Source organism: Haliotis rubra, unplaced genomic scaffold, assembly GCF_003918875.1.
Source record: "Haliotis rubra isolate DU_JTF1 unplaced genomic scaffold, ASM391887v1 Scf60, whole genome shotgun sequence".
NCBI classification, from domain to species: domain Eukaryota; kingdom Metazoa; phylum Mollusca; class Gastropoda; order Lepetellida; family Haliotidae; genus Haliotis; species Haliotis rubra.
In genome coordinates, this window is record NW_025767302.1 from 1,900,713 (window position 1) to 1,916,898 (window position 16,186).

General features: G+C 39.2%; 3 protein-coding genes across 7 annotated transcripts; all 3 read left to right on the forward strand.

Moving 5' to 3' along the window:
* Positions 1 to 280: 280 nt before the first annotated feature.
* On the forward strand, positions 281 to 6,011 carry LOC124255482 (mediator of RNA polymerase II transcription subunit 27-like). The gene is made up of 8 exons (XM_046689406.1): positions 281 to 527; positions 1,526 to 1,661; positions 2,408 to 2,547; positions 3,062 to 3,155; positions 3,635 to 3,742; positions 4,381 to 4,422; positions 5,373 to 5,450; positions 5,863 to 6,011. The coding sequence occupies exons 1-4, from the start codon at positions 325 to 327 to the stop codon at positions 3,117 to 3,119; spliced, it is 537 nt and encodes a 178-aa protein (XP_046545362.1). The 5' UTR covers positions 281 to 324; the 3' UTR covers positions 3,120 to 3,155; positions 3,635 to 3,742; positions 4,381 to 4,422; positions 5,373 to 5,450; positions 5,863 to 6,011.
* Positions 3,168 to 5,997, forward strand: LOC124255452 (mediator of RNA polymerase II transcription subunit 27-like). Its single transcript, XM_046689368.1, has 5 exons — positions 3,168 to 3,227; positions 3,635 to 3,742; positions 4,381 to 4,422; positions 5,373 to 5,450; positions 5,863 to 5,997. Exons 1-5 carry the CDS (start codon positions 3,168 to 3,170, stop codon positions 5,995 to 5,997), a joined length of 423 nt encoding a protein of 140 aa, XP_046545324.1.
* A 2,840-nt stretch (positions 6,012 to 8,851) lies between the features above and the next one.
* LOC124255412 (baculoviral IAP repeat-containing protein 3-like) lies at positions 8,852 to 15,804 on the forward strand. Of its 5 annotated transcripts, XM_046689327.1 has the most exons (5): positions 8,852 to 8,918; positions 9,980 to 10,030; positions 10,209 to 10,470; positions 11,409 to 11,477; positions 13,742 to 15,804. In XM_046689327.1, exons 4-5 carry the CDS (start codon positions 11,463 to 11,465, stop codon positions 14,717 to 14,719), a joined length of 993 nt encoding a protein of 330 aa, XP_046545283.1. In that variant the 5' UTR covers positions 8,852 to 8,918; positions 9,980 to 10,030; positions 10,209 to 10,470; positions 11,409 to 11,462; the 3' UTR covers positions 14,720 to 15,804. The 5 variants fall into 5 exon arrangements, with proteins under 5 accessions (XP_046545283.1, XP_046545282.1, XP_046545284.1 ...); XM_046689326.1 differs by lacking the exon at positions 10,209 to 10,470; XM_046689328.1 differs by lacking the exons at positions 10,209 to 10,470; positions 11,409 to 11,477.
* The last annotated feature ends 382 nt before the right edge of the window (positions 15,805 to 16,186 follow it).

The following is a 16,186-nucleotide window of genomic DNA, read 5'->3' on the forward strand; positions in this document are numbered from 1 at the left end:
TTTCATTAGTGTCATACGCTGTAGATAATTTACTAAAAGAAAATATATTTAACAATATTATCTATGTTGTTAGTTATAACTGTTATTGTTCTTTCATTCGTACATTGTGATAGATTAATTCCATTTTTACGAAATATAATATCTGATACTTCAGGTACATTTATGAACTGTCCGAAAATTGTAGTAGAACAACATTGTTTCCAGCAAAATAACATCTCGTAATAAGAAATCATAATCCGAATAATAGTTTCGAGTTTTTTTAAATGAAACAACTAAGGGGAACAACTCGTCATCACTTCCGTTCAAGACGCTTTCTCCGGAGACATGGAAAATAAAACTGCAGCTAAATTGTCTTTAGAACAATTAGATAATCTAAACCAAGCAATTCGACTGACTCAGAAGCTGAGGTCAAGTGTTTCAAGAGTGTTTCATGATCTCAGCGATGGAATTGACAACACAAAGGGAAATGAAAAGACATTCCTGTCAGACATTCAAAAGTCAATCGTGTCTGTGACAAATGATTTCAGGTGACCAGAAAATCTTCAGCTATGCAAATACTAAAGCTTTACCAAGCATGTGTACACGTGGAAGGTCATACAAATGAATTTGTATAAGTCCAATATTCACAGTGTATTCTCACAAATATAATATTTTTGTAATGCTCGTAATCTGAAAACATGTCTTGGGCCTAAACACTGCTAAAATTGGTATTGGACATCGTCCAACATGACGCTCAGCTTTCACTTTTGTGTTAGGCAGTTATCAATAGTGTGCTGTAATGGCTGTAAATAGCATTCACTAACATGACGTTACAGTCACATAACAAATACTATTTTGATAAGACATGGTCTTGGTAAATGAAAGCAAGTAGTGCACTTTACCATGTTTCTTTCCTTCAGCAAGGAGGTTTGCATGGAGGATTGAACTTAGCTAAGTGAGGTTAATGAGTTAATGTAAGCAGCCATCACTATGAAGGGACCATGGGAGCTAACACAAATAATTAGTGCTCTTTTACCATTTGATCAGCATCTGAGTGTTTACCTTGATGTACATCACTATATGTGTAGTTGCCTTTCCCCCATTATAGCTGAAACTTTATGATCTTGATGAAACCAAAGTTGTACAGATGTTCCTGAAATTTTATTGGTTTAATTCACTCAAGCAGATAGGTACCTCACATCTAATCCTAAGACAACTATCCCTAAGCATCAAGGAGGCTACACGGGTTCTGTCATGCAGGAGATGCAGCCTCAATCAATATTGCACAAGAAGCTGTTCTTTGTAAACTGCAAAATAGCCTTTCCTGCCCAGAGTACATTATAATGGTAATCAGATGGAGAGCAACATAATCAGTGGTCAATCTCTTAGTTTCATTTTCTTTCTTCATATCATGATTTTTTGTTTCCTGCATGTTCAAGAAAGCTTAACACTGGTGTGGATTATTTTAATATGAGATAGTATTGAGGTGAAAGAAAGGTCCTGTCAGATGTTATCAGGGATATTAGTTAATGGTTTAATGTTTCAGTGAGCTTGAGAAGGTAGCCAACAACCTGAACCCCATACTCCAGACTCCAAACAGTGCCAATGTGTGCTTGGATCCTGCCATAGACAAGCTGCCTGTGTACTCACAGCTACTACAAGCATACAAGTGGACAAATAAAGTAAGAGATAAATGTTGGATTTAGGAATATATCATAGTTTTATGATTAGGTTACTAATGTATCAGTGTTAAGCCTATTTCTGGTGTCCCCCACCGTGATATTGCTGGAACATTGCTAAAAGCGGGGCAAAACCAAACTCACTCACTACTAATGTTTCAGGCATTGGGGTAGCCTAGTGGTTAAAGCATTCGTTCATCACGCTGAAGACCCAGGTTCGATTCCCCACATGGGTTTAATGTGTGAAGTCCATTTCTGGTATGCCCCCCTGGAATATTGCTAAAATCGTTGTAAAACTAAAGTCACTCACACGAATGTATCAGTCTAGCAGATAATATAGATAAGCTTATTGAAGGACATGGAATTAGGAAATGTTCAACAGTGGCAGTTTGATAAGTAAGTCATGAGGGTCCATAGAACAGGTAGTCCTTGAGACTGATTGCCTTGAAATGTAATAGTCCTAGTATTACTATCCCTTTAACTGTCAAATACACGTGATACATGTGCACGGTATGGTTTATGATACACTGGTGAATACAGACACTCTGTTGATATGTTAAAGGAGTTGTTTCATATAAACATAGTAATGTTATTAGTGGTTATGTTCAATTTAACATTTGCTGTACATTTTAACATTTGCTTAGTAGAATCCCTTGGTATTCAAAGATCCTGCATGTCTGTAGCAGCATAAGTTACCATACAGTTGTTTACTACAGAGAATAAGTTTTCATGATGTGTTCCTACTACAGACAGCTGAGCATGCAGGGGCTGCTGCCGGTATCCTGCAGATGAACACGTTGAAGCGGTCTCCTCTCCCGGGAGTTTCATCAGGGATAAAGGGCATCAAGAGATCCAGAGCTCTTCCCATGCCATACAATGTGCCTGCATCGTAAGTGCTTTGTGCTTGCTTAGACAATACAGATATAACGGTATCCATGTGACCGTCTCCATCATGCTGTATCTGTATAATTACACTGTTCCCAGCAGCTGAGAATACATTTCAGAACTTTGAATATTGCTGAGCACAGTGTTAAACAGAAACCCCTATTAACGATAAATCAATCGATCTGAGACTCCATCAGTGTAGCGATCCTCACAATCGGTTTATCAACATTTATAACTTCCAAGACATAAATGTTGTCATTTGATATGATTCATATAACAATGCTCCATCAGATAGTTCAGGAAACCAAGTTTGATAAATGTTTGTATTGATTGATATTCATGATGTCCGTCAATCATTTACAGACCACCATCCAAGGTGTGGCATTAAACAAAGATAAATATAAAGCCCCATTAGTAATGGACATTTTAGGGTCATTTGCATCAATGCATGTTGACTCTGCTCTATCTGATACTTTAGGAAAGATGGCTTGTTTCGTAACTGTTTATCTCTCCCACAGGGTGGTGGACAACTTGATAGCGGGTCTGGATCGTCAGTTTCCTGACATGGGAATCTGAGTCACCAGGCCCCTGGGGAGTTGTGCCATAGTACAGGTAGGTGGATGAATGGTTGCCAGCAAACTTGTCATGCCTGGTGCAGAGTACATTCTGTGGATATTTATGTTGGTCTGTTGTTGAACATGTCTGTAGTGTGCCATGGAATAATTGAATCATATTTCAATGCTCCATAGGGATGGTATATGTCCCTAGCACACTATTTAGGAGTAACTAACTTGGAGTGTGTTATCAGCCTTTGTGATTTCTTTGAATGTGCATCATCATGAGGTGTTAACTTTGTGTATTAGTACTAGAAATGAAGCTAAGTATATGTCAGTGACATGCCTAAATTGCATCCTATTCACCTCCAAACAACCAGCCAGATTCATCCCACTCATCTGAACACTCAGAATATCTCTGTGAAATGTTGTGTCACATGATGTGATACACATGATAGGAGGTAAACTGTTGATAAGATGACTGTAACTGTAAGTTGATGACGATATGTCCACTGTACATGTCATTGATGTTTTCAGTTGACGCTGGAGAGGACGTTGCGTGCCCTGATTGTGTTGAGAGGCTGCGTCATTGAGTGGGTGAAGATCAAAGGTTACCATGAAAACTTCCTTGCTGATGATGGCAAGGTGAGTTAACTCCTGTGTTTATATATTAAACTCCAGCCCAACAGCTAATCTAAGAAAATTGGCTGTCCCTGAGTTGACAGTCCCGATACCAAAGCTTCATTCGGGAATTCAGTTTTCAATATCTTACGTCTGGCATAATCTGCCCAAATTTCAATCCAAAGCCATGCTTTCAGGGAGCAGTAATTGGATGCAGAATACAAACTGAGCCATTTATGATATGTTTAATGCACAAAAGTCAGCAACTCTGTCAAGTGTTATCAACTGATCATGCATTGTTGACCTACGGGGATTATCATCGCAAGGTTTCTGTGATGTATATCAATATCTGGTCATATCAAAGTGCCACTCATGACATGAATTTATCAACTAAATCTGCAAAATACATATAGGCCACCCCACCAAAATGTACATGTGTTTAAAAGCTCTTTTGTAGGTCAGGATTCAAACTCTCTTGTAAATAATTATATCACTATCAGTACTCACTATCTGGCTGACAGGGTTACAGTCAGGTGGAGGGCAGGTAATGAAATAATGACATGATTATTGATGTGATGTGACATCTGATTCTGTTCTGTTTGTTTGTTAACAGCATGAGTACAGGAGTTTATGAGGTAATGACACTACTGTTTCTCTTGCAGATTGACATTTGGTCAGCCTCACGATACCAGGTGTTCCAGAAGGTTTGTGTAACCCCAGCAGTTGTCTTCTTCATGGGATTCATTATAATCTGTGTCAGGGTTAATAGACCTGCAGTAGTTTTGTACTTGTAGATGTCTGTGTTGGAAAGAAGAATTATGTCTGCTATGGCCAAACAAAAAAAATTCTTTAAAATTTAGGGTAGGTAGGTAGGATTTTTTTCATTTTGGGGGGGAAGTAAAGTACAAACTAGTAACACATTTACCAATGTATAATTGTTTATGCAATAAAGGTTTAGGCCATGATGTCGACTTTCTCTATCAGAAAAACCGATGTCTCTCAGTGCCGGGAAAAAACAATGGTATCTGAAAGCTTATTTCATTCATACCACTTTAAAAAAATAGGGTCGGCACCAGAATTCTAGGGTCAGTTGAGTAATGGGAACCACACATTTTTTTTAGGCCTATGCATGTTACTTGAGTGCATATGGGCTCAACAACACAGGTTAATACTCACTTTCTCACAGTTTGGTTGCTGATGATGTAAACACACTACATCACTTTATGTGGCCACAGTGATTGTGGCTAGTCCTTTTCTGAACATGCTAAATATGAAGTTTTTCAGAGGATATAGAATTGGTATATAGGCATAGTGATATCTTTCAAGGTTTATTGTGAACACATCAGGCATGCATTGAACTGGAGCTTTGCTGTTCAGGCAGTAAGTTAGACTTTGATTGAAATGAAGATGAAGTCTTTCTGTAGGAATAAATCACCTCTTGTCTTTCATTATGAAGGGTTTGCATGCACAGCTCACCTTAACAAATTCAATAATGCACTTCAGAGATCTAGAGTACAGGAACTCATCTTATTTCATGTAGGGCTATTGCCATGATTTCTGTGCAATGATGGTGAGATAAGTTTGTTGTGTTAAATCAGGGTTTACATTCTCAGTGTGTACTTGCATGGATTAACTTTGACTTCTTCTATTCCAGATAACTGATCATGCAAGTGCAGCATCTCTACATTTCTATCATCCCACCTACACAGAGCTGACAGTCAAATCACTTGTGGTGGGTGTACTTGGTGTTGTTAGTGGTTTGTCTGTAACCATGGTAACTAGATGACTTACTGATATTTTCATGATTTTGTCAGCTTTTGAAAGGACATTCTCCTATTTCGTTAAGTAAGTTTGAAAAAGGTCAGTTTGGTGGATGAAATGTAGAGGCCATGGTTGGACCATTTGTACAAAGTTATGCTTGCCAGAATCCTGTGAAGACTATTCCAATTTAAAATCAATTTTATCATTAAGGTTCCTCCTAGTTATGATTCTTAATTTGTTGGCTCCATAACCATTCTTGTGGGTTTCACCAGAATTGTAAAAATCTGGACCTGCATCACTAAAGGTCCTCCTACCATGTTGAGTTGACTCACTGATAGAACTATGTCCTACAAACACAATAATCATGTGTTACTCTCTTCCAGCTGTGGCTTCGAGCCTACAACACACTGTTCTCGGCCCCCTGCAACAAGTGTGGCAAACACCTCCAGGGGGCACTGCCACCAACATGGCGAGACTTCCGCACACTTGTACCATACCATGAAGGATGTAAACAATAAACTGATAATGTAAACTGTTTGTATCTTATTGCCTCATGAGATGGGCATTATCAGTGTAGGAAAGATAGCCCATCCCAACGTCCGAGACGGGTGAATTTTGTGGAGGACGGGTTAAAAAAATATCTAGTCCGTCTTCATGTCGGGTCAATTTTAGCAAACCAATGACATATATATAATGATTATAACCTTTTTGAATATTTACTGCCTAAGGTGTTTTATTTATATTTGGAGGACAGGCCAGATTTTGGCAGGACTGGTAAAAAATTTGACCTGCCAGTCGTGTGGACAGGCTAGATTTTCTACATCTTTCCTACACTGGCATTATCATGATTGCATTTTCATCTTCCTTTCACAGTAACTGTCTATATATAATTAGGCGTGCAAGAACTTTTTCTTTGATGGTTTGATCGCCAGAAACAATGTGATAATGTTCACAAAGCAGTAAACATTCCAGATCCACATAGCCTACGGTTTTCTTTTCACAATAATGTGCCAGAATGTGACAAATGGCTTTTTCAAGCAAGCTTAATTAAACAATACTCACAACTATATGTGAGTGAGTGAGTTTAATTTTGGCATCACTCAGCAATATTCCAGATGTATGGCAGCAGCCTGTAAATAATCAAGTCTTGACCAGACAATGCAGTGATCAACAGTCTGAACATGGATCTATGCAATTAGGATGCAGTGAGATGTTGGTCAACCAAGTCAGAAAGGCTGACCGCACAATCCTGTCAGTCGCCTCTTACCACAAGCATGGGTTACTGAAGATCAATTCTAACCAGGAGCTTCACGGGTTCTCAATGATATGTAATTGGAGTGTTTGTTTGTTATTTTGTCCACACATACATCTCTCCATGCAACAATGCATCAAGCAACCTCACTCACTCATCTTCAGCTGTTCACAATAATTAAGAATTGTTTATTTGTGTACTTATGATTAATTACCCTTGTTCTTGGAAATATCTTTTGACAGATAATGATGTATTTGTACAAAGTGTGGGCAAACAAATTCTTTTCTTTCATCAATGTGTCTATCATCCAGACCAAATACAATCTGGTCCCTATAATACATACATACACATGTTTCACATAGCCAACTGGTCACACATTGCCGACATCATATGTTCTATTTGCGATTACACTTTCTAACAGACACCACAAAGCCAGTACCACAATCTGGACATGCCACACCAGTTGGCATTTTGATTAAATCATATCCTGGAAAAAAAACGTGAAACACACCAACATGACAATATGGAACCAACTCCTCAAGGACGCGATACCTTGAAGATCCGGGTTAGAATTGATCTTCACTAACCCATTCTTGTAAGAGGAGACACAAGATCGGGTGGTCAGGCTCGCTGACTTGTTTGACACGTCATCGGTTCCCAATTACGTAGATCGATGCTCATGCTGTTGATCACTGGCTTGTCTGGTCCAGACTCGATTACTTACAGAGCACCGCCATATAGCTGGAATATTGCTGAGTGTGGACAAAACAAAACCAACCTCAAGGAGGCTCTGTACACAAGTAGCTGAGTGAACGTGAATTAAAACTTAACGTAATGGCAGAAAAACAACAATATGATATTACATTTTTCAAACTTAATCATGCTTGATTTTAGTAACAATTTCAAAGTGCTAGCTCTTAGTTGTTGAGTTTAGGTTGCAGCTACGCCTGTCCATGGGGTGGTTGACATACCACTGTTGACATCCAGCAGTGTCAGGCTGACCACACAGTATGAGTGTAGAGACCTGTGTGGCTAACAAACTATGTCTCACACACCCAACTCGTCACACATTGCCGACATCACTCCTTAACACATGGCATATTTAGGGTTAAACTCTCTCAGTTAGTACAGATTCTAGTTCATTTGGATGGAGTCCCATCCGGGATACTAAGTCACACTTTCAAGGTGAGGCACCTAATCATGAGCGATCTCAACTCCCAGAGTGTGGGTTCGAATCACCGATAGGACTCAACCTAAACAAGTACTAGAATCTGCTTTACTGAGAAGGTGTAATCCCTGATACAATGTTAGATTTGACCATGTTCTAAAAGGAGTGTTTTGTTGTTATTACTCTATGTTGGTACAACCATTAGCGAGCTCCGTGTCCTCCGGTATCTCGAGTTGCTGCCACAGTATGAGGCCTTCACCAATGACATACATAGTTGTGACTAGGATGGTTGGAAGATTCGTACATCATACCAAAGATATTGGAGTCTATTGTTTTGTCAGCATAGATAATATATTGAAATGCCATTTAATGTCAAGGATAATACTGGCATCTCTTCCTGATGCCATAATATTACTGGAAATTCTTGGATAACATGGAAACTATGACATACGTAATCACTGATGCATTATCATAAACACACACACATAACTACACGTTTGATTTTGGCATTGATCCAAATCTGAGACTTGTGCAAATAGTGCTTGCTAAGCTGCTCTATCCACCACTGACCCGTGACAATAATTAAAACCTTTTATAGTCGCAAATCCTTTGTGGTGCCATGTTCTTTAATTATAAGTTATTATTAGTCACTCATACCGACCCTGAAGCAAATGTGTCTTAATTGTGGCAAGTCTCGATTACTAGATAACACTTTATTATATTTAATAAAGTTAATTTAGGAACCGTTTTTTCTGTAAAACATGTTCATCTCAGAGACGAGATCTTAGTCTCAGGTTAATATGTGTGCATAACGAAAACAAATGTACAATTTCATGTTGTTTCTCTCCCAAGAATAAGATATATTTAGGAACAGTTGATATGGACCTATACCTGGACCTATTCATAGAAGCGATCACGTGGTGAGATAAGGTAGGGAATATTTTACGGACTAGCACCACCTACATTTTGCGTTGTAGCTGTCCCCGGCTGAGGATGTGGAGAGACTTACTGCTGTGAAGGTAATGCCATATAGCATGTCGTAGTATAGATACCCTCGTGTATCTGACACTAGCATGTAGAAACAAGCGTGTGTTGAAATACATGGGAGTATCATCGACATTAACCATGTATTGATGAAGAAACATTGTAAATGGGAAATATGATTGTGTAGAAACATAACTCTTGTTTAACAGAGTCGGTCTGTTCCCAAATATTAGCTCTGAGAAATGAAACAGTTATGCAGTTATGAAATAACACCAGTTGGATTATGCATGAAAGAAGACGCATATCTACCGAAACTGGGGCCAGAGCTGCAATGTTATCGTTGTACATACGAATTATTGACTATTATGTTTTAAAGAAAACCAAGTTCTATGGATAGTCAACTTCTTTATTGTAATATGAGTGCGACGTTTCGGAGTGCGCTGGTACTAACACCGTTATCAAGCAAGTAATGGATGACTGTGTTAGTACCTACACCGAAACGTCGCACTCATTGCAATAAAGAAGTTGACTATCCATAGAACTTGGTTTTCCTTCAACTTTACGACTTCTAAAAATGCATCTCAAAGAAGATACCATGTTTTACTTAGAAACTGATGTCCATGTTTATTTATGTACAATTTTTGCCTTTATTGTTTTATGGAGAACATGATGTTTAATAGTTGTGTTAATTTAGATGTTCATTCATTAAGATCACAGAGACCATGTACTGACATGTGGTCGCTGGTGACAATTACAACATAAGTTTAGGTCTAACTCACCTTATACCAGACGTTATTGATTTTTAAAGCATGCTCTTCTCCCTTCATAGAATGGTATAGTAAGCGTTAGTTCCATTTGCTTGTTTTTCCAACCTCAAATGTTCTTGGAATAGGAAAATGTCATTTAGTTTGACATGAGTTTGTTTGTTTGTTTGTTTACATTTGAAGAACGTAGATTATGTCTGGCATGAAATATGGTGAGTTGGATGCTATTTATAGACTGTGGAAAACCTATACCGTCAGCTGCTAAATGTGACGCGTAATCCTACATCAGCTGGTGGTCGGCTGAGCTTCACATGTTGTCTATTTAATTATAGGCGCCGTCCAAGGGCAATAATGAACAGACTCTCTGAGTTTTCAGAAAACAGGTAAGTTCGACTGATTTCTGATAAAGAAATTGTTACTAGTTTGAAATTCTGTATTTAACAAGCAGTTTTCTTAAAAGGTCTTGAATATTTCTCTGAAAATTGGATAACGTATTTGACTTGCTTGGTAATCCAGATACTGTGATGAAACGAATCTTATCTCGTTCTCGATATTTGCCAGTTTTGTGATTTGGATGTGAAAAACGTCTCTGAAATCTCATGACGTGGCCTCCAGCAACACCTGCTTGTCATAACAGGTGACTGACAGGATAGGTCAGGTTGATGCATGTCATCGTATCCCAACAACGTAGATCGATCACCATGATGTCACGATTCGATTACTAGTATTTACAGACTGTCGTGATTATTGCCAAGTGCGGCGTTAAACAACAAACAAACAAATAAACCATGTACTCATATTGCTTGTGTCCTGAACTTTCAAGGTAAACAAATCAAATACCCTTTAAAAGTTCAATTCACTTGTTGTTTCTCTATGATGCGTGTCTTCGTTTACTCATGGTATGATTTAAAAGTCTGTAAATCCAATACCTATTTAAAGTTCAATTCACTTGTTGTTTCTCTATGATGCGTGTTTTCGTTTACTCATGGTATGATTTTTCTTCCTCGTGTATAATATAATGAATGTGGCATGGTCAGTGTAAGAGGGTTCACCCAGGCGAGACAACGCATGCACAAGATTATATATTCGTTTAAATAGAATGATATGTTTTAATCAGTTTTCAATTTGTGCATATTGATGCTGCGTTAAAAACTTATTACCTTTAGCATCCATACCTGTTGACAATTCAGATGGTTATTTTTCTGTTCTGTATGCGTTGTTCGAATGATCAACGTAATTCACGACTGTATATAGTGGCTGTTGACGTAACTACTCGACAACATTGTCTTATCTTTCTATCTTATTGTGATTTGTGTTCTTCAACACCGTTCTCAGCACTATTTCAGCTGTATGGTGGCGATAAACGAGCGAGGAAGCAGAGAGCGTGAATAGAGAGTGAGGGTGATATAGAGAGAGAGAGAGGGAGGGAAGCAGAGTGAAAGGGGGGAATAGAGTGATGGAGAGGGTGATAGAGGGACGGAGAGAGGGAGAGGGACGGAGAGAGGGAGAGAGAGAGAGAGAGGGAGAGAGAGGGAGGGAGAGAGAGGCTTTTCGCCGCACGAAGAAGTACTGACAACAAGCCATGTTCTTTAAAATGCATGAAGAATTATAATTCACAATTGTCGACTGTCTCACAAAAAGAGTTTAATCTTTGTTAAAATACGTTCAGAGTCATATTTAGCGGTTACTTCATCCAACAGGGAAGCATACTAGTCATAATTGATGACTATCATCCGGGTCTTCCACTTGCATATGGTGTAGGTCGCCAGCTACGTGAAGATCCCACAACAGCCATCTGGAGGAATACCCGCATGGATGAATGTCACCAAGGTGTGTTCACTTGACTGAATGTCACCAAGGTTTGTTCACTTGGTGTACAGTGGGCCCAGAGACGAAGCAGACGGAGGTGCAACTGTAGGTGGGTCAGTCTACAGTGTGTCAGAATAGTGTCAGAGTAGTGACCCAGGCAGGTGGGAAGGTCGCCAGGGTCCCCATCCATAAAGCGATCGTAGCGCTACAACAGTCGTAAGTCTATGTTAAAACATGGGAGTTATGATCATCTTAGCGCTACGAACGCTTTGTGGACCGGGACCCAGGACCTAGATTTTCGAAGCTCTCTTAGCGCTAAGATAGTCGTAAGTTAATGTTAATGTATGGCACTTACGACTATCTTAGCGCTAAGAGAGCTTCGAAAATCTAGGCCCAGCTCTGTAGCTGGAGAGTGCACAATTTATCCATTATTACCCCTTCCTTCCTTGCTCAGGATGCAGTACCTTGTATGTTCTCTTACATAAATGAGGAAAACCATCATACCAACTTTTCTTATGTTTATTATTTTTATTTGATATATTTCTGCAGCGTACAGTGAAGAAATGCGTATAAAAGTGAACGCATAAAAGTGAACATATTGTTAAACTATACACGCTATTGTGTCACAGGATTGTCTGTCCACACTCACTTTAACAGGATTGTCTAGCCGAGACTCACTTTTTCTAGATTGTCTTGGACGGAAGGGTAGCCTAGTGGTTAAAGCGTCCGCTCGTCACTCCAAAGGTCCGGGTTCGGTTCGAAGCCCATTTCTGGTGTCTGTGATATTGCAGAAAAATTGCTAAAAGCGGCGTTAAATCATACTCACTCACTCTAGATTGTCTGCCCTGACCCGGTTAGTGATGTTCAGCCCTCGAATGGCAGGTAGACTACTGGATGCGACATAGGACAACTAAAACTTCAGTGAGAGAGACAGGTCCTACCGGAAGTGCAGGTCGTGTTAACCCTATCTGTGAACAGTAGTGTCATCACTGATTTTTAGTATTCATTCAGACAATTTTGCCTTTTATGACAAATGGAATTTGTTGTTTCGGTATTCGTTGACATTTTGAATTTACGTTGAAAAGCAAAACCTAATATCCATGTCAGTCATTATTTATAATTGTACGGAAATCTATGCCCAAATTTCCACAGGCCAGACAAATATGAAAGACAAATATCTATTGAAAACACTCAGAGTGACACTCTGCATTTCACACTATATAATTACCACAAACAAAGACAGAGTACCTTAACGATGAGCTAATGGTATTTTTATAAAGCATACTTTGCGGAATTTTTGTAAATATTAGAAAAAGGTAAATGATGTGGCAACGTATACAACCAAGTTAATCAAGAGAATTCGCTGGGTCTATTAATAGAAACAAAATATCGCACAAATGACGTCACGCAATACTTAACATCAGTATCACCAGTTTCTGAACGAGGTTGGAGTATGGAGATTAGATGAATAAACGCCCTACTTTCACAGCATCTTGCAAGGCGTAGCTACCATTATATACAAAAGCCGGGCTTACACACGATTGTTGCTAAAAAGGTTGGGCAAGCCCTCAATACTATCTAAATGTAAAGATTTCCAACATGTCGGGCTTACACGAAAAACATGGCTTGCTACTGTACTTGTTCTGTTGCTGGCTGCATCCGAAAACTGTACAATCATGGTTACTGTACTTCAACTGCATGGGGTTATCAGAGTCGAATATAACAGCGATCGAATGCTTCAAATACATGGTGCATAAATAACATGCACATGTTATAAATAGGAGTTTTGACAGTGCTGTGAGTGAGTTTAGTTTTACGCCGCACTCAGCAATATTCCAGCTATATGGCGGCGGTCTATAAATAATTGAATCTAGACCAGACAATCCAGTGATCAACATCATGAGCATCGTTCCACGCAATTGGGATACGAAGTGTGTCAACGAAGTTAGCGCGCCTAACCACCCGATCCCCTTAGTCACCTCTTACGACAAGCATGGGTAACTGAAGATCAATTCTAACCCGTATCTTCAGGGGTCACGTTTATTAAAAAAGTGATGGTATTAGGTTAGTTGTCGTCAACATGCTGTGGTGTTCTTTTGGTTTACTTCCGTAGAGAAACACGTATTTAGTCCCTGTACTTGTCTATTCTTATAAAAATCATTTAAGAATATGTCAAAACAATACAAATGAATATTTTTTCGACTTCGTGGGCAATTAATCACGACCAATCTATTTTTTGGCCATATATATGTGAATAACCAAACAGACTTTTTTAAATGTTGCAGGTTTTGTCCGCCAGGCAATGCATGTATCCACTGAAGAACTTCATGGAATATGATCGGACAAATAAACGGAGTTCGAATACACCCAAACACCCAAAGTACAAAACATACAGCTCCCGAGTTGAGTCATTTGTTGCCTGGCCTATACGGTATGTCCCGAAAACACCCGAGCAGCTGGCATCAGCCGGGTTCTTTTACATCGGGTCAGCTGACCGGGTCACGTGTTTCCAGTGCGGGATAACTCTGAGAGACTGGGAGGAAGAACATGACCCTGTGGCAGAGCATCAGAGATACTCGGAACACTGTCAGTTCATCAACAAAGTCACTGTAGATCAGCTTGGGGTTGTCAAAAGAAGAAACGGTTCTCTCGTAAATACATCCGCGTCTTGCACTAAGGCCGTGGGAGATGCCATGGTCACCTCTGAAACAGATAGAGAGGAGATTAACCAAGTATCAGTCTCAACACCGAAACCAGATGGTGGAGAAATCCAAGAAGCCAACAATGACCTTCACCTTGGTGGAGGAGCATGCGCACCTCCGCAGGGCATGGATGTTCCAAGCGAGGCTCGTGAGGACGATCAAAATGCAAGACCGTTCTCCTCTCTTTGTGAGCGATTAGGGGCTCTAACAGTACAGCAATGTAAAGATGGCGGTCTCTCAGAAGGTGATCCTGTTCCAGCAACCATTTCTAGTGCAAGAAAACAGGAGGCTCAAGGCTCAAAGGTTCCCACCACATCTCAAGACGGGAAAGAAGAACCAACGGTTGCTAAGTCTCCAAAGAATAACCTGATATCCATAAAAGCTGAAAACAGGCGTTTGAAGGAGCAGTCTACTTGCAGAAAGTGCAGAATAAAGGCCGTGTCAACCCTCTTCCTGCCCTGTGGTCATCTCGTCACGTGCTCCGACTGCGCAGAAGAAGTTGACGCATGCGTGGTGTGTGGTACCACTATTCTCGGGACAGTAAAAACATTTCTAATTTGATGTGTTTCAAACATCCGTTACTAAATGAAAATAGAGGAATCGGTTGAGACATATAATCGAGAATCGTTATCCCATGGCTGTGACGCTTTGTAATGCATGTTTACAAAAGATCTGTGAAGATGTCTGTTCGACGTTTACAAGTTTTTATTCTCAGTTTTATACAGAAAGATATTCTCTAGGTGCTGTTTATACGTAAAACAATTATTGGCTCTCGCAGAATATGGTAATATATACACTGGATCGGGAAGGATATGGAAATATATAATATGTACATATTGGCACATTTCATCTGTTAGCATTTCATGACATTTTTTGTCTGAAGAATAGTTTTATCTATTTGTATTGCGCATATATATCAAAAGTACAGTTGAAATGCACCCAGTGAAGCATATTCCCGATAGGCTTTTACACAGATATAACTATCTGAGAAAATCAAAAGTCGTTTCGTGAATGCAATATGTTGTTGTCTGTGATACCTACATGTATTTATTGGTTATTGGGTAGCCTCCTATTTTCTATTACGGCAAGTTATAATGCACTTGTTTGTATTGTGTATTTGGTGTGTTTTTCTCCAGGTGGGCATTATTTAGCAAATCTACAGACTTCGGATACCTATTTATACAGTGAGCCTAGCACCGATTTTTATGAAGGCTTTTTTGTGAAAAGCGGATTAATCACGCTCTCAATGAATAGTTCTTTCAAGTGTACTTTAGTAAAGTGTATTGCTGTTTAAGTGACTTTGTGGTTGCAGTTGAAATTGTAATGATCCTACATTATGTAGTTACCTTGGGTACGTATTGAAATGGTGATGCTATATGATAGATGTACATATTTTTTTACTTGATATCTATTTTGAACCTTTTCAGTCTTATACAATGAAACTTCGTTAATTCAAACTTCAAGACTTGATTTATTGCTTAAGATGAAAAACAAATAAAATATATGTTCTTCAGGTATCGATAATATGTCATTGATCTTTAATAGATATTCGGGTAACTGGATGATTTTAGTGATCGAAAGAAGTTCGAGTTCACGAGGTTTTGCTGTACACATATCTTGCCTGAAATAAATGCATTTTAATGTGACTGGAGATTTGCTGTTGTGTTTTCATCATACGACGTACATAGTGATATATTTACAAGAGTCATAATGATAAAAATACATATTCCCTGCGAAATTAATACTATGGCAGAATCGTTTGCTTGAGTTACAGAATAACCAGCCTACATCCTTGTCGTCCTCTTCAAATATTTCCCTTAAGGAACATTTGGCCGCATAGTTACCTGGTGACGTCCGTACCGATGTATGTATTGTGTTTACTTCAATTCACACAACAACATGATAAAGGTGAGGTGAGGTGAAATTTGGTTTTACGTCGTGCTTGAGAATATTTCGCTCATATGACAACGTGCATGCGTGTGTATGTGTATGTGCGGCTGCTTGTACTAGCCCAGACTGAAGCTGGTT

Excerpts from the sequence above, each read along its gene's own strand:
- LOC124255482 (XM_046689406.1), top strand. The coding sequence starts at position 325 with ATGGAAAATAAAACTGCAGCTAAATTGTCTTTAGAACAATTAGATAAT. Across the intron at positions 528-1,525 it reads TCTGTGACAAATGATTTCAG|TGAGCTTGAGAAGGTAGCCA; the intron begins GTGACCAGAAAA and ends TTAATGTTTCAG. Across the intron at positions 2,548-3,061 it reads CCATACAATGTGCCTGCATC|GGTGGTGGACAACTTGATAG; the intron begins GTAAGTGCTTTG and ends TCTCTCCCACAG.
- LOC124255452 (XM_046689368.1), top strand. The coding sequence starts at position 3,168 with ATGGTTGCCAGCAAACTTGTCATGCCTGGTGCAGAGTACATTCTGTGG. Across the intron at positions 3,743-4,380 it reads TCCTTGCTGATGATGGCAAG|ATTGACATTTGGTCAGCCTC; the intron begins GTGAGTTAACTC and ends TTTCTCTTGCAG. Across the intron at positions 4,423-5,372 it reads GATACCAGGTGTTCCAGAAG|ATAACTGATCATGCAAGTGC; the intron begins GTTTGTGTAACC and ends CTTCTATTCCAG.